The 22,823-nt window shown below is 37.8% G+C and overlaps 4 protein-coding genes across 4 annotated transcripts; all 4 read right to left on the minus strand.

Annotated features, from left to right (window-relative positions):
* Positions 1–1,677: 1,677 nt before the first annotated feature.
* On the minus strand, positions 1,678–3,974 carry LOC120013215 (cytochrome P450 71AU50-like). The gene is made up of 2 exons (XM_038864953.1): positions 2,999–3,974; positions 1,678–2,680 (listed from the first exon to the last, which is right to left on the minus strand). Exons 1-2 carry the CDS (start codon positions 3,881–3,883, stop codon positions 2,066–2,068), a joined length of 1,500 nt encoding a protein of 499 aa, XP_038720881.1. The 5' UTR covers positions 3,884–3,974; the 3' UTR covers positions 1,678–2,065.
* A 1,358-nt stretch (positions 3,975–5,332) lies between these two features.
* On the minus strand, positions 5,333–6,362 carry LOC120012555 (cytochrome P450 71AU50-like). The gene is made up of 3 exons (XM_038864000.1): positions 6,003–6,362; positions 5,878–5,921; positions 5,333–5,441 (listed from the first exon to the last, which is right to left on the minus strand). The coding sequence occupies exons 1-3, from the start codon at positions 6,360–6,362 to the stop codon at positions 5,333–5,335; spliced, it is 513 nt and encodes a 170-aa protein (XP_038719928.1).
* A 37-nt stretch (positions 6,363–6,399) lies between these two features.
* Positions 6,400–8,948, minus strand: LOC120012556 (amorpha-4,11-diene 12-monooxygenase-like). The gene is made up of 3 exons (XM_038864001.1): positions 8,707–8,948; positions 7,865–8,339; positions 6,400–6,588 (listed from the first exon to the last, which is right to left on the minus strand). Exons 1-3 carry the CDS (start codon positions 8,946–8,948, stop codon positions 6,400–6,402), a joined length of 906 nt encoding a protein of 301 aa, XP_038719929.1.
* A 9,277-nt stretch (positions 8,949–18,225) lies between these two features.
* On the minus strand, positions 18,226–19,164 carry LOC120012557 (cytochrome P450 71AU50-like). The gene has a single exon (XM_038864002.1). The coding sequence runs from the start codon at positions 19,162–19,164 to the stop codon at positions 18,226–18,228; it is 939 nt and encodes a 312-aa protein (XP_038719930.1).
* Positions 19,165–22,823: the final 3,659 nt, after the last annotated feature.

Genomic DNA, 22,823 nt, shown 5'->3' on the forward strand with positions numbered 1-22,823 from the left:
ATGAATGTTTGGAGGCAAACTAGGCCGGATGCGTATAGGGGTCACCATTTGGCCTACAGGCCTAGTCACCCACACCCAACTCAAGCCCGAAATTACATTAGGCCAGGGCAGTCCGACCCTAGCCTCGGGAGGGCCTGGGCTCCATTTCTGGGACTGGATCCAACCCAAAGCCTGACACCTCGGGCCAACTTTGGGCTAGCCCGAGCCGGAAGCCCAGCACGAGGCCCGACCAATGGCACCATGTATTATTTTTATATATATGTCTACTATGTGTTACACACATTGTTTTACATTTATATAAGTGTGTATATATATGTCCACTGTGTGTAGACTGTGTAATGCATATATATATATATATATATATATATATAGGAATTCTTCTATGTGGACCAAAAATTGTGGATCAAGTTTGCGGACCAAAATCCAATGGTTGTAATAAACCACAACATAAGTAGGGTCACACATTTATTATGGGACCCACCACATCTTTGATTGAAAAACAAGTCCTCAAACTTGGTCCACACTTTTGGTCCATATAAGAGAATTTCTGTATATATATATATACACTATGTGTGTGTATATATTTATTGTTAATGCATATATATATATATATATATATATCCACTGTATGTGTGTATATATATGTCTAATGCAGACAATGTTTGCATGTATATGTATGTGTATGTGTGTGTGTGTGTATACAATGTCTGCATGTATATGCAGTAATGCAGACAGTATTAGCCTAGATGCGTACATGACTGGTAAATATGTGTAGTTTATTGACTGCTTAGGATTAATACTGTCTTGCAGTAGTGTGGAGAATGCCTCTTTATTTGCTTATAGTGCATGGGCTATATGGTCGGTTAGAACCAATTTATTAAAAACTATATGCGTGACTTTTTGAATGCTCATGAAGCACAAAAGGTGACGATGGTTTATACGACAAGGGGAGTAATTAGTTCAACAATGGAACTTTCTGTCACAATTGAGTTACAAACCCAATCTGGATGAAGCTGTTTTTAAAGAAAGGAATGCCATTGGTGTTGGTCCTATACTTTGTGGGAACAAAGGACAAGTCTTTTTCTCTTTGAGTATGTATATCCAGGTAGACTATCAACCCATTATTGCAGAAGCTATAGCAGTGTTACAGGGTTTACAAGTATGTTGAAAGAGCGGTTTATAAGCTGTTGAGGTAGAATCTGACCCTTCCATCATAATTGCTGTTGTTAGTAACTGCTGAGCATGGCTCCCCTGTTTTTTGATACCATGCATAATGATTGTCGACCAGAAATTCTTTCTTGATTATCCCTTTCTTTCCATCTTCAGTGCTAAAATGGGGGATGTTTGATCATATCTTAAAAGTACAGACGGTTGGATGTCTTTGAGAAACAAACTACATTAACATTGCCAACTTGTTCTGTTCTAAGTCAAACTCCAAAAACCAACTGCTAACAAAACAGAGACAACTTGCAGATGACAAGAGTACTGGCAAGTCTTTTGTTATGGACATTAGAAACTTCTTCTATTCTTTTCAAACCCCAAAAACCAGCTGCAAAAATATGTTACAAGTTATAATAATTTGTAGCCATTGGAGATTCTGCAATCATGTGAGTTTTAAAACACATGCATGAAAATTGAGCGCAAGACAATTTGGAAAGAAAATATAATAAGCATAAATTATTGAGTTTTAAGACAGCACTACACCTCCCTACATGTAGCAGCAACAGCAATCCAAAATAGAATCATTGAGACAAATGCAAGGTACAACACCCAATCATAACATCACCCAAAAAAAACAGAGAACAATAAAATTAGACAAATGCAAAGGGCAAATCAACGTAGACCCAAAAGAATCACGACAAATAAACAATTCCTGACGCCCCAAGCATGAAACAACAACATATAAATGTCATTACACATACGGATGTGGAGGAGACTCGCAGAAAAAACCACAGGTGCAACTATTATCGCCATAGCATTCACCGACACCACCATAGCTAGCGGAGCAAATATCAAAACATCTGCCAGCATTACAATTTAGACGTATAAACTCACTCGTATGGAATCAATTGTAAAGTCGGTAAGTGGGGACCGCCATTAGATGGTTAGCCCTAGGAGTTGCCAGAGCAAACTCCTCGGTCATGTCCAATTCACTAGCCAACATATTATCTGGAAGCTCCCAATCAAAGCAGTGCACCGTTTGTGCTAGCATTAGCTGGACCATAGTCAAACCCAACTGTAGTCCAGGGCATCCCCTACGTCCAGAACCGAATGGAAGAAGCTCGAAGTCATGTCCGCGAACATCTACATTACTTCCTTCAAATCTCTCAGGAATGAACTTCTCTGCATCGGTCCACGACCTTGGGTCTCGCCCAATAGACCATGTATTGATAACGATGCGAGATTTTCTGGGTATGTGGAAGCCGTCGACAATGCAATCCTCAATGGACTCATGAGGTATGAGTAAAGGTGCCACGGGGTGGATCCTCATTGATTCCTTCACCACCATGTCTAAGTAGTCCAACTTCTCCAAATCTGATTCTTCAACCATTCTGTTCATTCCCACCACTTCTTCTAACTCCTTTTGTAGTTTCTCCATTACTCTTGGGTGCCTTAAAAGTTCTGACATTGTCCACTCAACGGATGTAAACGAGGTATCCATTCCTCCTGCAAGCATGTCCTGCCATAATAGTGTAGAAAAACAAAAAATTATTGGTCATATCAAGATTATAATAATCCCACATCAATTGGTTTGGCAAACACAACCAAGTGACTTATAAGTAAAGTCCAGTTGCTCTCACTTCAAAAATGCATTTTTTGGGCCTAAATACCAGTGATGACAGCACATAAAGAACAAAATCTTATGGGCGCGATGTATCCATAGTGAACTAATAAACCCAAAAAAGACAATATTATTGGAATATCTTGGCTGGGTATTTCAACAGAAAAGTAAAACAAACACTAATAAAACAAACAAGAGCATATACTTAAAACTTACCAAGATTACAGCCTTAATGTTGCCGCGATTGATAGAATACTCTGTTTCTTCGGATCCAACTATCCCCAACATGACATCAACAAAGTCTTTAACTTTATCTTCATCTCTACAATGAATATGCTCATCAATGATCTTCTCAAAGAAATCATCAAACACCTTACTAACAGCCTTCATTCGCTTCCTCAGCCCCTGAAGATCAAGCCAAGCAATCTGAGGAATGTAATCACCGACATTAGGAGTAGCACCTAGTTTCATCCCTTCATGAATCACAGCCTTAAACCCTCTCTCATCAAGATCTTTGTCCATGTATTTCTTACCAAACACCATCCTACAAGTCATGTCAGCGCTAAGCGATGCTACTTTAGCACTAACATCAACTGCAACGCCTTCTTTAGCCGCGTCCTTAATGTGCTCGACAAATTTCTTGATCTCCTCCCGTCTCATGGACTTGAAGTCATTGATTTTGAGGGTGCTGAGTAACTCTAGAGTGCACATTTTACGCATGTTTCGCCAGTAAGAACCGTAAGGAGCAAAAGATATACCGGTTTGCTCATAAGAGATGTACTTTGCAGCTTCAAGTGAAGGCCTACTTGCAAAGACGAGGTCATGTGTCTTAAGGAACAATTCAGCTGCTTGTGGTGAAGAGACAACAACTGTTGGCATCAAACCCAACTTCATGTACATAATGGGTCCATATTTCTGTGATAATTGATGCATTGCTCTGTGTGGAAACTTGCCCAGCATGTGTAGGCAACCAAATATTGGCAAGCCTTTAGGACCAGGAGGTAGTTTTTTGTGTTTGGTACTCGTCATCTTCCTTAACAAAAGCTGAAGAAACAAAGCAAGTGCAACAATGGTGGCTATAGAAGCCCATGTCAAAACCATTGTTTGGTAAGAAATGGGAGTTAGAAGGGGAAACAGCCTGCAAAGAAGTATTTTATGGTGTCGTGGTAGAAAGTGAGAAAAGAAGAAAGGATATTTTCAAAGAATGATGGGGTAGTTTATGACTTTAAGCCGTACATTGAAAAGATATTTTCCCAAGTTGGCTTGGTAAAATCAGTCCACTTGTCTATTGGTCGCATTCATCATGCAGTTGTATTTGACCTTCATTGGTGGCTTATGTATAGTGAACTTGTCAATAATTATCTGTAAACATAATATTTTATGGTTATAGTATGTAATCTTTCAAAGAATGATGGGGGTGTAAAAAAAATGTTTTCCATCGGATTAAACCAAATGCATGAATCAATCCAATTACATCGTTATCTCTAATGTACAAAGCATTTGGGTTACGCCAATAACAACATACCATCATGGCCCCCGAGAGCTACTTTAAGCCTTACATTGAAAAGATATTTTCAACCTTATAGATCATCTCTCTTTTTTTTTTCCAGAAGAGATCATCTCTCTTTTGAATTTTGGTGATTTGTTTATCGAATCGATTATGTATTAATCTAATCGATATCTATCTATCTATACTATATCTAAACACGAAAGCTGAGAGAAAGTGGGGTTGTTTTTTGGTGAAGCCACGTTAGTATCTACATTCAAATTATAATTGTCGCTGTTTTTACAACGAAAAAGCTATTTGTCCCAGCAACTGAGATCTGATGTGTATGGAAGAGATTAAAAGTGCAAGTGATGGACCCTACTTGCACTTTTAATCTCCTCTATACACCTCAGTAACTGGGATCCTAGTTGCTGGGATGAGTAGCAGTGCTATTTTTACAATTCTTCAACGACTTTTCTTATTTTCTGTTTATCTCTTAATAATTACGAAAGCTATAGCAATTAAATTCGGAAATGCATGAACGGAAGATAAGGAGAGGAGTTTGTAATCACCAGAAAATTATTTATGACCTCTACCTTCTTGAAAAATATAATATATTCAAACATGATATATTTAATAACGACATTAATTGACTCACCACTCATTAGATTAAATGTGAATTTTTAAAAAAAAATTCTTATTGATGGGGTTCAAACTCATATTCTCTCATTCATAATGTCAATGTTTTTAACCAATTAAGCTATAATACTTTATTTGTTTAAAGGAATACATTAATTCTATATATCAAAATTTGTATTATTACATTTATTCAAACATTTCTAATATTGTGAGTATTATAAAGTATGAAAATTTGATAATTATTATTTATATTTAAATAATAAATATATATTTTATAATTAATTATGTTGAACCGATTCAAACTCCTGTTGGACCTTTGAACCTTGAACTAATAAATTTTTCGGTTCGATGACTGATCTAGTTTTGAAAAGCTTGCCTCAAATTGCCACCTATCATGCACCTCCTTTCTCCAATTCCTGCACGATTCATGCACCTTCTAGGGCTTTTTGGGCAAAGAACAACTTATGTGCTTGAATTTTAGAGAGGGTTCTGCCTCTCTTCGTCTTTCTCTGCGTTGTCTCCGTGGGATTCATTCTAGAATAAGTCAAATTTGGTATTTGGTATTTTGGATTTTGATTTTTTTTTTTTCATTTTTTCCATGTGTAGTTAAATTTGTTTTGAAAAATATGACAAATATCCAAATCATCAGGCCATATCAATTAAAAATTTATTTATTTTATTTTTTGATGCCACATCAGTTAATTCTGCCTGAAAAGTATGAAAATTTGTCCATGTGAGTAAGTTGAAACAAATTTAATTTTTCGATTCTCATATTGAAACATTTACAAATTGGATGACTGAGTTGAAACTTGGCCCAAATTTCAGTGACCAAAAATTGTATTACCCTAACAAACAAGCATACAGTAAAATTTAAAAGAGAGAGTTTAAACATCAACGCTAAACAATTCAAAGTCGTCCTAAGATGGGCAGGTTAATGCCAAAACCCAGAATTCAAATTTTCAAAATTTACCCATTCAAGATTCTATAAACCATAAATTCAGATATTGCACCAAGCTGAGAATTGCATATTAACACAGTTCGAGATATAAACAAACTCTTATGGTATCAATTCTAAAGTCGATAAGTGGGAATCACCATTAGATGGTTAGCCCTAGGAGTTGTCAGAGCAAACTCTTCGGTCATGTCCAATTCAGTAGCCAACATATTATCTGGAAGCTCCCAATCAAAGCAATGCACCATTTGTGCTAGCATTAGCCGAACCATGGTCAAACCCAACTGTAGTCCTGGGCATCCCCTGCGTCCAGCACCGAATGGAAGAAGCTTGAAGTCATGTCCGCGAAGATCTACATTACTTCCTTCAAATCTCTCAGGAATGAACTTCTCTGCATCGGTCCACGCACTTGGGTCTCGCCCAATAGACCATGCATTGATAATGATTGCGTGATTCTCTGGGTATGTGGAAGTCATTGACAGTGGAAGCCTCAATGGACTCATGAGGTAGTAGTAGGGGTGCCACTGGGTGGAGCCTCATTTACTCCTTCACTACCATGTCTAAGTAGTTCAATTTATCCAAATCTGATTCTTCAGCCATTCTGTTCATGCCCACAACTTCTTCCAACTCCTTTTGTAGTTTCTTCATTGCTCTTGGGTGCCTTATAAGTTCTGACATTGTCCACTCAACGGCGGTATCCGAGGTGTCCATTCCTACTACCAGCATGTCCTGTTAAAACAATGCAGAATATGAGGCTCAAATCACATTGTTCAAATTAATTGAAAACAAGTAGGAAATGATGGATTCTGTAATTAAGTTGTTCAGATTTTTAGGAAAACAAAAAGTAAAAACAGTTCCATGACTACAAGTTTATTGAAAATACCAAACTACCCCCATCAAAAGCTTACACACACGAGTAGAGTTTAGATATCAACTCGTCGGGAAAACAATTCTGAACAGGTGTCGGCAAGCCAGGCTTGCCTCACCCATAATAATATATAGTATAGATTATAAAAATAAAGACATAGTTCAATGGAGAATAAGAACTGAGACAGACAGATACAAACTACTATAATTATTTTGGTATTCTACCATGCAAAGAATACTAACACATAGATAATGGGCTATTGTTGATGTAAATTATCGACAATCGAATTGTTGAGAGTGAGTTGGTAAATGTAAGACAAAACAGAGAGATTTTACGTGGTTCGGCTTTTGAGCCTAGGTTCACGGTGCAGAACGATGTGATATTTTATTTATCACTTGTGATTACAGAGTGAGTGAGAAATTCAGAATTTTTCCCAACCGAAGTCCCCTTTCCTTGGCCTAAATGAACTCCTTTTATGCTTTTCTTGAGCAGTTACCAGCAGTTGTGGCAGTTGGAGAAGTTCATGGCAGTTTGGGGGAGTTTGCGCTAGTTTGCGGTAGTTTGCAGTAGTTTCGGCTGTTACCCTTTAACGAGGAACTGCCTTATCTTCGGCTTCGTCCCTTAGTTATTGGTTCGGCCTTACTTGTATCGGCTTTGTATTGCCTTTAAAAGACCAAGTCCTTTTTGGACTGTATGCTCTGGCCTGATTGTTGTTGGGCTTCGGGGCCCTAGCCTCTGTTGGGCTTTTATATTGTTGTTGGGCTTCGGGGACCTAGCCTCTGTTGGGCTTTTATGTTGTTGTTGGGCTTCGGGGCCCATATAATTTGCTGAGGTTGACTTTGACCCCTACACTTTGCCCCCTATTTTTAAGTTTGATTTAAACTTAAAAATATGTTGCTTGGGGTTGTGTCTTCTTTAGAATTCTTCGTCTCATCATCTCTGTTTGTGGTTTTTGCATCTTTGACTGTTGAAGTTCTTCTGCAATTGCAATTTTAGAACAATGAGAGTAACAATGAAAACATCTCTGTCAAGATAAAACATAAATACTTCATACATGGAAATAAATATGTAGTGGTCTAACTCTTAACGAGCCCAGGTGCGAATAACATCATTTATGATATTCATTGCATTCCCAACATGGGCTGCAAGATCTAACAGGTATTCTTGTAATCGATAAACATTCTGATTGCGAGAATGGCCCCAAGCATTATCACGAACTCTACTCAACGCATCTTTGGCTGCTCTAAGCACGTCTGTATAAGATTGGTTTCGTTCGTACTCATTTTGCAGATTTCTTTCGGCCTCCTCCAGGAATCCTTTTAAGCCTTCGATGGAATTTTGAGGGTTTTCCTCATACAACTCTTCAGACACTACAAATATTTCAACGATTGAATCGCCTGGTTCATCGTTGATTCGAGATGTGGAACCTTGCTCTTTGGTATGCTCTTTGGTCCCCGCCTTTGAAGACGATGGATCTCCATTCCTTGCCCTCTTTGAAGGAATGAGATTCTCTTTCTCATCCAATGCTCGTTTCGCAGGAGTTGAATTAGAAGAACTCATTTTACTAAGTGTTGAGAGATTTTTGGGAGGAAGAAGGAAAGTCTCCTCTTTCCTTATTATCATGTATTTAAGGATGAAAGATTCACATTCAAAGAAGCAGTTATTTCTGAAGAACGTGGGGAAGCTAAATGTTACACCGTTTTTAGATATTATGGTGTCTCTTCGTATTTTGGAATTGAATTCCGAAATAAATGATCAAATATCCTGCCTTTTATATTCGTGTTTCTTTTTTATTAAAGAGAACAAAATGAGACTTCATGGGAACCTTTTAATCTAGAGTGTACAGAACACCATCTATTCCATCTAGAACAGATCCAAGCTATACTATGATCTCAGTAATTGCTTCGTGTAATTTATCTGGATCATGAGTACTTGCTTGTCTACCCCATGACATATATCGAATGCCTTGTATGGCATACTTTGAGACCATAAGTTGTCTTCTGTAGTCTTGAACTCTGTCGGTTGCTTTCTTAAGTCTTTTTTTGGTTTCCATCAGAGCTTCTTGTAGGGATTCAATGGTTTTCTGGAGATCGTCTTCGTATACTTCTTCCCTTATAGGGGAGAGGTTGAACCTGGGATCATTTCCGTCTTCGTTCTCTTTAGAAGTAGAACCTTCATCAATTCTAGATTTCTTCGCGGGTGGATAGTTGGGAATATCCATCCTTAGAGATTTTTGTGGAAAATGTTGTTTTCTTTCAATTCCTTCTTTTGCATATTTATACAAGTGGAATATGAAAGAAGTTATTGGAAGTTGTGATAAGTAGTGGGAAGATGGACAGTTATGGATTCAATCTATGTCTCTTTTCAAGGAGTTGGAATGCCTTTTGGTTTGCTCGAGGGTTAATTTATCAGAATTGATGCTAATTTATTGGAGGTGAATTGTTTTTGGAACTTTGGGAAGCTTCGTCTTCCCCTAATAGAGCTTCGTCTTCCTCTAATAGAGTTTCGTCTTCTAACGAGGAGATTTTTACTTCATTCAAAGGTTTTATTTTTGACAGAAATTGAATGTATTTGGAATCTAATGAGGAAATTCTCGGTTTGTCTAAGAGCTTTATCTTTGACAGAGATTAAATAAACATGGAATAGTATTTGTAAATAGTTAAAATTGCTCAAGCCTTTAAGGTCTTGGCCATAAGGCATGATACATTCTAACTAGATTATTTTTCATAAAAAAATTAATATTTTGTAAAGCTTGTCGCAGCTTTTGAGGATCTGCCTCCATGGCAGCGTATTCTGACATATCCCGAAGCCGATAAAGTGAACTTCCTGCCAACTTGTAGGCTCTGGTAAGTTCCATTATCCTTCGTTCTGCTTCATGGAGGTCTTTATCTAAGCGTATCACCAGATCTTGTAGATCGGAGACATGTTGATAAGGATCATACCCATCGGGATAGAACTTCAATTGTTGAAGTTCTTCTGTAACTTCATATGGTCCTTCATTTGACTTGGCTGGTGGTTTGGACATTATTTTCTGATATTCAGGCCTAATAGGAAGCTTGGAAGAACTCATGATTGTAGAAGGTTTTTGTTTGGAAGTGGCGTTTCTTTGGTTTTTCTTCAGTATATTTATAGGGAAAAGAGTGCAAATACAGAAGTTGAATCGTGCTTCGATTCTGACTAGTTATTAGGGAGATGTGATAATGTATTGCCGCCTTTTACGCCATTTATCAAGAAGTTACTTTTAATCGAACGGCTCTGATTAGTTCGGAGAAGAACGATTTCCGAGGAGTTTTAACTTTTGAATTTCGAATGTACTATTTAGTCCTTGGGGTTTTTTTAATGGGTTACTGTAACCACCCACTATCTTAAAACTTCAAGAACACGATTCGACTTTTTGTACGTTTCTTGACTTCTTCTTTTTTAAATTTTCAATCATGGCTTGGTTCGGTTCCTCTGAAGAATTGATAGGTTTGAGAGAGAAAACGAGAGGGACGAATCTAATTTTGGTCCCCAGATTATTTCGAGCGAAAGTCAGGCTATTAGGGACACTCAAGATGAGTTTCCTGAAGGTGATATATCTGAAAGAGAATTAGGAGATCAGACCGCTAGTCTTAGGGTTTCATCTTACTCTGAGTCAGAAGGAGTATCGAGCAAAAAGGTGATTAGTCCCTCTAAGGTTAGCTTTTTGCCAACCACTCGTTCAAAGAGTAAAACTCAAAAGGTTGTTGAGGAAGATATAGTAATAGACAAGGATCCTGCTTCTGTGTTAACAGAAGAAGATTTAAATAGCTATGGGGCCGAATTTGGAATTCCTCAAGAGATAGAAATGCGAATTCCTGCTCCTGGTGAATCAGCTTCGTATGAATTTCCAGGGTGGACTGTTGTGTATGTGTTTGCATTAAGATGTGGGTTGAGATTTCCCTTAGGACCTTTAGTCAGATCTGTGCTAAGATTTTTTGGAGTTGCCCCCAATCAACTTCTGCCTAATTCTTGGCGTATTTTGCTCTCTTTAGAAGCTTTGAGTGCAAAATACAGTCTTACTTTCGGTCTTCATGAATTTCTTGCTGCTTATTCTTGGCAAGAAAATAAAAAAGATGTAGGTAGATTTATGTTGTCGAAGAAAAATAAGGAAAATTTGATCGTTGGGACAACACCCAGTGATCATAACTGGCAAAAGAGACATTTCTTGGTGAAGAAGGAAACTCTTTTGGAAGATGATGATACTATTCCTATTTTCTGGAATATTCAAGGTAAAATTAGTTAGATTTCTTTTATCTTCATTCAATCCTATTATGAATAATTGTCTTTTTATTGCAGGAAAATCTCCTAATATAACCATTATTAAAGAAGCTCAGAGGAATTGTCAATTGTTTTTGAAGACGATTCCTCGTTCTGAAAGAGATTGGAAATTTGTTTCAGCAAAGTATCTTTTTGGAAGTAAGTTGATAAAACGTTTATGTTTTTGGTTTTGTTTCGTGTTTCTAACGATTTCTTTTCTAATTTTTGACAAAATCTCATATGGCTCCAAGAGTAATCGTTCCTTTGACTTTTAAGGAGATTGCTGAAAATAAGAAAGTCTAGAGAAGCTCTAAGGAGAAGAGGACGAAGAGGAAACATGAGTCTAGCTTGAGACTTCACAGCGAGCTAGCAACAATTGCTGAAATAACTGAAGCTCCTGAAGTTCCTGAGAGCAATATTGATGATGATTCTATACTTATAAGGAAGAAATAACTCAGGCTATCGTCTCCTTCTCTGGTAGATGAAAGTGCGAGATTGAACAAGGAGGCCGATGACATCATTCAGGTTCCTGATGATGAAGTGATGGAGGAGACCGTGAGAAGAGAAGGAAAAGATCATGTTCATCCAGTTTCACCTCTGAGAGCTCTAATTGAAAAGGAGTTGAGACTATCGGGTGCTGATCTTCCATCTAATCTCCCGGCGAGGAGTTTTGAAATGTCGATCCCTAACATCCCCCTTTATTCAAGGCCTGTTGAGTTATTTCCTGATCTATATAAATTGGCCTATCCCCTTGGTTTTACTCCTCCTAAGTGAAACCTTGAGGATGCTTCTCTTTATAGCATTTCTTATATTTTTCAAGTATTTTCGAAACCCAATTTATTTTTATTTCAATGTTAAATTAAAAGTAACATTCGTCTTCTTCTTTCAGGCTTTGTCAGTTCAGCTTTACATTGATAAGGAAATCGAAAAATTAAAGGAGGAGATAAAGATCCTTCGTCTTTCCAGCGGATTATTACAGACTGACATTGAAAAAGTTTCAAAGGCCGAAGAGCAAGAGAAAAAGTTAAGGATGGAGGCCGAAGCTCAATTGGAGAAAATGAAGAGTGCTGCTGCTAAAGTTTTAAAGAAAGCTGAAGATAAATTTGATGAATTGGATAGAAGGCACATTGCTTTGAAAACTGACTTTACAGATCAAGGTAGACAACTATCCAACATAATGTAGCAACAGAAAGATACCGAGGAGGAACTTTCAGCTTTCAAGGTCAAATTTCAAAAAAATGAAATATTATTGAAAGATCTGCAAGAAGTTGATTCCAAGCTGAAAGATTGTGAAATTGAGCTAAGTGCTTCTATTGAGAAAGCAAATCGGCTATCAGATGAGTTGACAGAATCAAAGGAAGATGACGATTTCTACAAGGGAGAATGTGCTCTTGCTGCTGGAAAGGAAAGAATCAAAGCTTTGGGAGAAGTAATGATGCAATACAAGGCTGGTACTTTAAACGAGGAAGAAGTTGATCGAATGATCAAAGAATATGAAGAATTCAAGGTCATCGATGCAACACAAACTTCCGCTTCTGAAGCCGAAGATGATATTTAGACCTATATTTTTATTCTCACTATCTTGTACCTTCCCTTTTAGCCTTAAATACAATCTTAGCTCCTTTACGTTCTTATCAATTGAAGTTCATAGCTTTAACTATATGCTTAAGATTTGAACTATGATGCAAATAATAATCTTAGAATAAACAAAGGGTTAAGTATACATGACCTTTTGGGAAATTGGAGGACGTCAATCTTCGTCGCTTTGTCCTTCGTCCAAACTTTGATATTTTATCCAATATGCTAACAGATCCTGCAATAATCAAGAATAGAACGATAGGGGTGATTTAATGCGGTCTGTCAGGCACTTATATATCTGAGCATATATATGTACATATTCAACTCGATTGAGAAAATATATACATTTCAGTGATTCATCATCCAGATCCTTATAATAATAATTTTTTTTAAGGAAAGATATAACCTGAGATGCTTTGCATTCCAGCTGTTGTTAAGTATCCTCCTTTCTTTGGTTTGCAACTTGTAAGCACCATTGCCGATGACATCTATGACTCTGTATGGTCCTTCCCATGTGGCCCTCAGTTTTCCGGAATTCAACTGCTGTGTGTTCTGGAAAACTTTACGTAGAACCCAGTCACCGATATTGAAAATTCTTGGGTTAACTGTTTTGTTGTAGTATTTTACGTTCCGATGCTTGTAAGCTGTTGGTCTAACAGATGAGTTGTTTCGTCGTTCCTCGAGCATATCTAACTCTTCAGTGAGGATGATGTTATTCTCCTCATCTCGTTGCCGTTCGAATCGTGCTGTTGGGAGGCCAACTTCAACTGGTAGCACTGCTTCAGTTCCATAAGTTAAAGAAGATGGAGTTTCACCTGTTGAAGTTCTTGCTGTTGTTCGATATGACCATAGAACCCCTGGGAGTTCGTCGACCCAGGCTCCCTTTGCATTTTCTAGTCTCTTCTTCAAAGTGTTGACTATCGTTTTGTTAGTAGCTTCTGCTTGGCCATTCGATTGTGGATGTCTTGGCGATGCAAAACAGAGTTTTATTTTCCAGGTGTTACAAAAGTCTTAGAGTTTATGACTGGTGAATTGAGATCCATTATCTCAAATGATTTCATAAGGAACTCTAAATCTGCAAATGATGTTTCTCCATATGAAACTTTTAACCTCTTTGTCCCGGACCTGTTTATACGCTTCAGCTTCTTCCCATTTTGTGAAATAATCTGTTAAGATCAATAAGAAAACTAGTTGTCCTGAAGCTGGGGGAAGCTTTCCAACGATATCCATTCCCCATCTCATGAAAGACCATGATGATGAAATTAGGACCAGCTCCGTTGGGGGTTGATGTGGGATTTGTGAAAATCGTTGGCTTTTGTCACATTTAGCCACATATATGGCTGCATCGCCACGAAGCGTAGGCCAATAATAACCAGTTTGCATGACTTTACTGGCTAAGCTTCGGCCACCTGAATGGTTTCCACAAACACATTTATGCAACTCTGCTAGGGCATATTGTGCTTCATCTTGAGATAAACATCGTAGCAAAACTCCTTGATATGATTTTTTGTATAAAATATCATTAAGTATTGTATAACGACATGCTTTACGTTGTAGTGCTCTGGCTTCATTCTTATGTTGTGGTAACATATCATCCTGTAGATATTGTAAGAATGGTGTTCTCCAATCATCATCATCTTCAGTAATAACGAACGATTGGTTAGATATCCTTTCAATTTCTTTAACGCCATCTCACATTCCTCTGTCCATTCGAAATTGGCTGATTTCTTCAATGTTGTGAATAGATGATGACATCTTTCAGAAGATTTGGAGATGAATCGATTTAGTGTTGCAATCTTCCCTGCCAACCGTTGTAAGTCTCGTATTGTTGTAGGGGAAGAAATATCAAGTATCGCTTGAATTTGATTAGGATTTGCTTCAATGCCCCTTTGTGTAACGATGAATCCCAAAAATTTTCCTGCTTTGACTCCGAATACATATTTGAGAGGATTTAATTTCATCTGATGAGCATCAAGAATTTCAAATGCTTGTCTAAGATGCTCGATATGATCTTCGGCCTTCAGAGTCTTTACTAGCATATCATCGATATATACTTCCATCGTCTTTCCGAGCAGACTGGCAAACATGCGATTGACGAGCCGTTGATATGTTGCTCCTACATTTTTCAATCCAAATGACATCACCTTATAACAATATGTGCCACGTTCGGTTATGAATGCAGTTTTCTCTTGATCTTCTGGATGCATTAAGATTTGATTATATCCGAAGAATGCATCCATAAAGCTGAGTAATTCATGCCCTACTGTTGCATCCACAAGTATATCAATATGAGGGAGTGGAAAAGAATCTTTTGGACAAGCTTTATTCAGATCCGTGAAGTCGATACAAACTCTCCATTTCCCATTCTTCTTCTTTACCACAACCATATTTGCAAGCCAATCTGGGTACTGGACTTCTCGAACGAACCCAATGTCTAACAACTTTTGAATTTCCTCATTAATAACTTTATTTCTTTCTGGAGCGAACCTTCGTCTCTTCTCCCTCACCGGAAGGAAGCCATCATCGACTTGCAACTGATGAGTGATGATTTTCGGATCAATTCCAATCATATCTGCATGTGTCCAAGCGAAAGTGTGTTTGTGATCTTGCAGGAATTGAATTAAATTTTCTTGGAGTTGACGATCCAAGTTTGCTCCAATTTGAATCTTCTGCTCTGGATAATCAGGATGAATGATGACTTCTTCTGTATCCTTTTTAGCCGGTTCTTCTTGATTGCTCAGAATCGGCTCTTGCTGTAATTGCTATAAAGTTTTAGTTTTTCCTTTCAATGCTTGTTCATAGCAACTCCTTGCCTGACGTTGATCCCCATATATTTCTTGTATTCCATCTCTTGTTGGGAATCGTATTACTTGATGATAAGTTGATGACACAGCCCTCATTGCATGAATCTAAGGTCGTCCGAGTATTGCATTATATGGAGATTGACAATCTAATATATTAAATCGGACCTGGAGATTTATTCCTTTCGCGTATACTTGCAAAGGAATAGAGCCGATGGTATATTGTTGTTCTCCGCTGAAGCCGATGAGTGGGATAGGACCTCTGATTATGTCGGCTTCTGAAAGTCCCATTGCTTGAAGTGTGGACATAAACAGTAAATTCACTGAGCTGCCATCGTCAATCATGATTCTTTTAACTTCACAATTGGCAATTTGCAAAGTGATGACCAAAGCATCATCGTGTGGATTTAATAATCTCATCATCTGTGAAATTGATGATTTGTCTCGTGAATTGGACCATCGGCTTGTAATTCCATACCTCAGAATTCTCTGTCTGCTTGACATGTTTCTTTGCAGATGAATGTGTAATTCCGCTAATCTCCGATCCACCGAATATTACGTTAATCATTTTTTCTGGTGGAGGTGGTTTCTGTTCTTCTTCTCATCTGTCGGCTTGGGCCATCGTTGCTCTTCCTCTTTTAGATAGTAAATCCCGAAGATAACCTTTCTTTAGCAATTGGATTACTTCTTTTCTGAGGGTAAAACAGTCATCTGTTGTATGCCCGTAATCGTTGTGAAATTCGCACCATTTGGAAGTATCCTGCTGATCTAGTGGTTTACGAACTTTGTCGGGCCATCGAACAGCATCTCCCATTTTCTTCGACACTGATAGGACTTCATTTGGTGGAATTACCAAATTGTATTCAGGAGATCGAGGTTTCTTCTTGAAATTGATTGGTTTAGGGTCTTTGCGAGGATATCGCGGGGCCTCTAAACTTATTTGCTTTTGCTCAGATTTCTTCGCCTACTCTGTTAGTCACTCTGGAAGTCTTCCTTCGTCTTCCTCCCATTTAATCTGAATGCTCGCTCTTGCCTACACTTCTTGAAATGACTTACAAGGATAACGAGTAAGCTTTCCGTACAATTTGCTTCCAGAAAAAAGAGCCATGCAAAATGCATTGATTGCAATTTCATCTAAGCACCCCGGAATCTCTAATTTTTCTTTATTGAATCTTGTTAAGAATGACCGTAGAGATTCTCCTTGCTTCTGTCGCAACCGATACAGATCATTAAATGTTGGAATTATTTTCCTGCTACTTGCAAACTGTTCAACTAATGCGTCGACCAGTTGTGCAAATGAAGCAAGTTGCCCTTCTGGAAGATTTAGATACCATTTCAAAGGAGGTCCCACCAAAGTTGAACTAAATCCTCGGCACATGCATGCTTTGTGCTTATTGAATGGGTACGACACCAAAGTCAATCGTTGACTATACTGATCCACATGATCTTCCGGGTCGGTGGTACCATCATAAGGTTTAATATGTGGTATGATGAATTTCTTTGGAAGCTCTTCCATGGCAATGGCATGAACAAATGGAGATTTGAGGAAAGTACGATTTTTCTTTATTGGTGGTGGAATGCCTGGTATCCTGAAGAATTTTGATTCCATTTCCTCCAATCCTTTGTCGACACTTCGTTGCGTCGTTATTTCTGGCAATGTTGTAGTTATATTTGACCATGCACCGATTGTCGGGATAGTCGAAGATGAAGTTGGTATTGGAAATAATGGTACCATGGATTGTGCCGTTGGCCTTAGAAATTGAGTTAACGTTGATGCCAATGACGGTTTCGTCTGATACACAAATCCTGGCAAAGGAACGCTTGCATTGGAAATTTGTGTTGTTTGTCCATCGTTGATTCGAACAGAAGTACTTGGGATAGCACTTGTAGGAATGGTTCTGGTTACGTGAGGACTTGGAGGTTGATTCATAAGATCAAGCAGCTTTTGATTTTCTCTTCGAACCGTCAAGTTTTCTTGCTCCAACTGTTGGACCCTTCTTTCATGTTCATCGAAGTGTTGAATCAAAGCTTTCATCTTCTCGCTTACCGCTTCATCTCATGAATCCTCTGAGTTTGCCATTGTGATAAAACTTGCCCCCTATCTGGCGCGCCAAATTGTTGATGTAAATTATCGACAATCGAATTGTTGAGAGTGAGTTGGTAAATGTAAGACAAAACAGAGAGATTTTACGTGGTTCGGCTTTTGAGCCTAGGTCCACGGTGCAGAACGATATGATATTTTATTTATCACTTGTGATTACAGAGTGAGTGAGAAAGTCAGAATTTTTCCCAACCGAAGTCCCCTTTCCTTGGCCTAATGAACTCCTTTTATGCTTTTCTTGAGCAGTTACCAGCAGTTGTGGCAGTTGAAAAAGTTCATGGCAGTTTGGGGGAGTTTGCGGTAGTTTGCAGTAGTTTCGGCTGTTACCCTTTAACGAGGAACTGCCTTATCTTCGGTTTCGTCCCTTAGTTATTGATTCGGCCTTACTTGTATCGACTTTGTATTGCCTTTAAAAGACTAAGTCCTTTTTGGACTGTATGCTCTGGCCTGATTGTTGTTGGGCTTCGGGGCCCTAGCCTCTGTTGGGCTTTTATATTGTTGTTGGGCTTCGGGGACCTAGCCTTTGTTGGGCTTTTATGTTGTTGTTGGGCTTCGGGGCCCATATAATTTGCTGAGGTTGACTTTGACCCCTACAGCTATTTTATCCAACGAGCTTGAGGCAGAACCACGAATTGTTCTTAAAGAGAGTGACCTAATTTGTGACTCATCACATCATTCTCGAACTTGTGATTCGATTTTATTTCTTTACAGAATTTTAGGTAACATTTAACAATCATTTGTCAGAAAAGAAAAACTAACGCTAATATAACAAACAAAAGCAAATACTTAAAACTTACCAAGATTATAGCCTTAATGTTGCCGCGATTGATAGAATACTCTGTTTCTTTGGATCCAACAATACCCAACATGACATCAACAAAGTCTTTAACTTTAGCTTCATCTCTACACTGAATATGCTCATCAATGATCTTCTCAAAGAAATCATCAAACACCTTACTAAGAGCCTTCATTCGCTTCCTCAGCCCCTGAAGATCAAGCCAAGCAATCTGAGGAATGTAATCACTGACATTAGGAGTAGCACCTATTTTCATCCCTTCATGAATCACATCCTTAAACCCTCTCTCATCAAGATCTTTGTCCATGTATTTCTTACCAAACACCATCCTACAAGTCATGTCAGCGCTAAGTGACGAGACTTTAGCACTAACATCAACTGCAACGCCTTCTTTAGCCGCATCCTTAACGTGCTCGACGAATTGCTTGATCTCTTCCCATCTCATGGACTTGAAGGCATTGATTTTGAGGTTGCTAAGTAACTCTAGAGTGCACATTTTACGCATGTTTCGCCAGTAAGAACCATAAGGAGCAAAAGATATACCGGTTTGCTCATAAGCGACGTACTTTGCAGATTCAAGCGAAGGCCTACTCGCAAAGACAAGGTCATGTGTCTTGAGGAACAATTCAGCTGCTTGTGGTGAAGAGACAACAACAGTTGGCATCAAACCCAACTTCATGTACATAATGGGTCCATATTTTTGTGATAATTGATGTATTGCTTTGTGTGGAAACTTGCCTAGCATGTGTAGGCAACCAATAATTGGCAACCCTTTAGGACCAGGAGGAAGTTTTTTGTGCTTGGTACTTGTCATCTTCCTTAACAAAAGTTGGAGGAACAAAGCAATTGCAACAATGGCTATGGAAGTCCATGTCAAACCCATTGTTAGCTAGATCGGTAGGGAAGAATAAGTCGTCAGAAGTGGCTATACAGAAGTATATATTGATGGTACGATGTGGCAGAAAATGACAAGGAGAAGAAGATTGAAGGTTTTATTATGTAATATTTCAAAGATTGAATGATGGGGTATATAGTTTGTGGTGGACAAAGAAAATGTTGTTATCGGCTTAAATCAAATGAAACAAAAAAAGTCTAATCACATCGCTTTTACTGACATACAACCATACAAGTGTTTGATTACCTGAGGAACAGGCCATCACTGGACCACGAAAACATCTGTCTTTTAGTAATTTGGTTGTTGGTCATGTATGAATTTAATTGAATTATTGTCAATTTGGACGCCCAAATACTAAACATTTGATGGAAACTTGACAGATGACGACGACACAAATCTCCGTTTCGTTAAGAATCTCTCCGCCACACATTCAAACTACGACTACTTCTACTAACGCATGCCTTGTCAAGTTTAATCTATTGGACCTAGGTTACACAAAAGGGGGGTGAATTGTGTCTCCAAATTCCAAATAGGAATCCCTTTATATCTATTTCGTAAATCAAGCACTACACCAAGCACTATCAATTTAATCAATGGCAAAGTATAATTGCACACAAATGGGCCTATATGAGCAATATGAATAAATTGCACAATAGGAACCAATTAAAGCAAAGCTTCTAACAAGATAAGCACTAAAAAGTACTTAACTTGTAATTTTACAGAACAATAGCAATAGCAATATGACAGAATAAACAATAATATAAATAATACTTGGTTAGATTAGTGTTATGTAAATAAAGTAAATAAAATAAAGCAAGTTATGTTAGATTAGAAGAGTTAATGAAAGCTGTAAAAGTAAAACAAGTAAAGAGCACACAAGTAGTTTATAATAGTTCGGAGACCATTCTCCTACGTCTACTACCTAGATTCACCACCTAGGATTTTCCAACCTCCACTAAGGTGTGGCTTTTCAAGAGCTCTACAAAACTCTTACACAAGGGTTTCAAAATTACCCCAACTCTTCCACAATCTCACAAATATAGTACCCGGTTTGGGTTTTATAAAGATAGGCTCAATGATTCACTCATTCAGTGTTTGCACTCAATAAACTAGGAGGAACTCTCAAGAGATTTTAAAGTGAGGCTCACGGATAGAAAATCGGATTTGAGTTTAGAAGAGCTCACAAGAAGAGAAGATTCTTCACACCTGGAATTGCAATAACAGTCGGTGAAGATGAACAATAAAGATCTAGTTCTTCACACCTGTGTTTGCACTAAGCAAACGGTGAAGCAAGATAGAAGAATATTATATGAGCTTGGGTGAGAAATTGAGAGCAAATAGCTTTGATAATTCTAACACTTTCTTGTGTCTTTTCTCTTGTGCCGAGCAGCTGCTTTTATAGGCCAAGAAAAATCATGTTCCCATGATTTTAGCTCTTGAGAGAATCGTCCATAAAGTCGGCAATAATGTCTTGATTCTTCTCTTTCAATTCTGAAATTTTGCCTTGCAAATATCTTTGGAACATGTGACAGAATCAACTTCTCTTGACTCGTATAAAAAGAAAGCTCCATGATCTTCTCTCAATTAGACGCACTAATTTGACACGTCAAAGTATGAATTCAGTTTGAATTTTGCACTTGTAATTATGGTAACATAATCAACTTCAAATGGACAAAGTCTTCTCTCCAATTTTGGAAACCTCCTTGAGTTTGGCCCTTCGCAAAATCTTCTCAATAAATTTCTTGTGATTTCGGTAAGTCAAAAAGAGAACTCCTTGATTTGATTTCCTTCATTTCCTGGCCTTGAATTACATTTAACTCTTGATATCCTTCTCCATAATTTATGGCTTAATGACTTCAAATATGGTAAGTCTTTCTTCATTTGAAATCAAATGCCGGCCAACTATCTTTCCATTTTAGTCTCTATAATTTGGCAGCATAAGCAAGAGATTTCCTTTATGAGATATTGACCTCCAGCTCTCCATGATTTCGGACAATAAGTAAGGAAAGTAAACCTTTTGCTTTTAATCTCCAAATTATCACCAAGTCAAAAATTTTCTCATGGAAACTGAATCATCCTCTTTAATATAGATCACACGCCTTGCATATGTAATGAGACATTTTATAATGAACTCTTGATGAAGTCCCTCTCAACTTTCCTAAAATTTTGCTTGTAAACTCATTTGAGTTTCATGCTTGAACCATAGGTTAATTGAGGTTAAATAATTAAAATCTAAGCATATAATATCATAACATATATAGACTAATGTGCGTGTAAGTTTTCAGCTCAAACAAATATCATATAGTCATATAATAAGTCACATAAATCAATTGGATAATAACATTGCGTAGCAATTTCGGACAGATATTTGGGCAACGATTTTGAGCAAGAAAAAGTCAGAATTTCTTAATCATGTCTTCATGAAAAATGTTTATTATGATGTAAATAATGTCTCTACCAAATTTCAGCTTAATCCGAATTCATTTGATATAAAAATGATTAGTGAGTTCACAAGTAGGTTTAAACCTTATCAATAAAAACCAATTTCAAATTCAATCTTAAATTCATCACATAGTGCATGTAATCAAATAGCACAATAATATTGGATCATCAAAATTAAAATGTAGGACCTTTGGTCCAACATAATCATGCCCAGATTACTTGACTCAGACCTAGAAGATACCGGTTCTGGATAGCTAGAATTTGGAGTCCCAGGAACTGGTTCGGATCATGCCCAGATTAGTTTAACAATTAAGGTGGCTGAATTTTAGCAAGTAGAGTTATATTAGGAAGGTGGCTGAATTTTAGGAAGCGGACTTATATTAGGAGTAGTTTGCTAGGTTTTGTTATAAAAATACAGAATACACAGAGGGTCATCTCATCTCTATACACAAACAAACAAACAACAAAAGAAAATTTACAGCAACAGCAATGGCTACTCCCTCTCCTGCATCTCTCTCCTTCATCGAGAAACTGACTCGAATTGGGCACCAACTTGATGATTTTGAAGAAGGTCTGAGAGATGATCAACGTATACTGAATGAGGAATTGTTGCCGAAGCTTCGCAACGTCGATCCCGATCTTGTTGTCGACGAACTGGATGAACTAGGTGGAATAATTCAGGAGATGGGGGAATCCGTTGAGGAATTATACCAGGAGATGAAGGATCTCGTCTTAGTATCAGTCCGACCCAAGGATCTGAAGAAGCTGAAGGGCCTGGGTTACATCACAGATGAGGACCTACCCCTGGATGAGGAGGAGGAGGAGGAGGATCTCACCGCAGAACCAGCCGAGGATTAGGTTCATCGTAGATGCACCGTAGTTTTAAGAGCTTTTAATTAAATAAGTAGTTTTAGTTTTTTATAGTAGTTTTTAAGTAGTTTGTTATCTTGGTGAAGGTAGGTTTGGTGGTCGTGGTGGTGTTAGTGTTTCGAAAACTTTGTATATTTCTATCAATTTCTTTTAGTATTATGTTATCTAATTATAATATTATCTTTCGTTGTCTAATTGTATATTGTCTTTTGTTATTACGTTGTTTAATTACATTGAATTTCATTTGTTAGGGATACGTAGCGCTTCCGTTAATATTATGGTTATCATATTAATATGTATTGTTTGGGTTTGAGGATTTATATAACAAATTAGTA

Source organism: Tripterygium wilfordii, chromosome 13 (assembly GCF_013401445.1).
Source record: "Tripterygium wilfordii isolate XIE 37 chromosome 13, ASM1340144v1, whole genome shotgun sequence".
NCBI classification, from domain to species: domain Eukaryota; kingdom Viridiplantae; phylum Streptophyta; class Magnoliopsida; order Celastrales; family Celastraceae; genus Tripterygium; species Tripterygium wilfordii.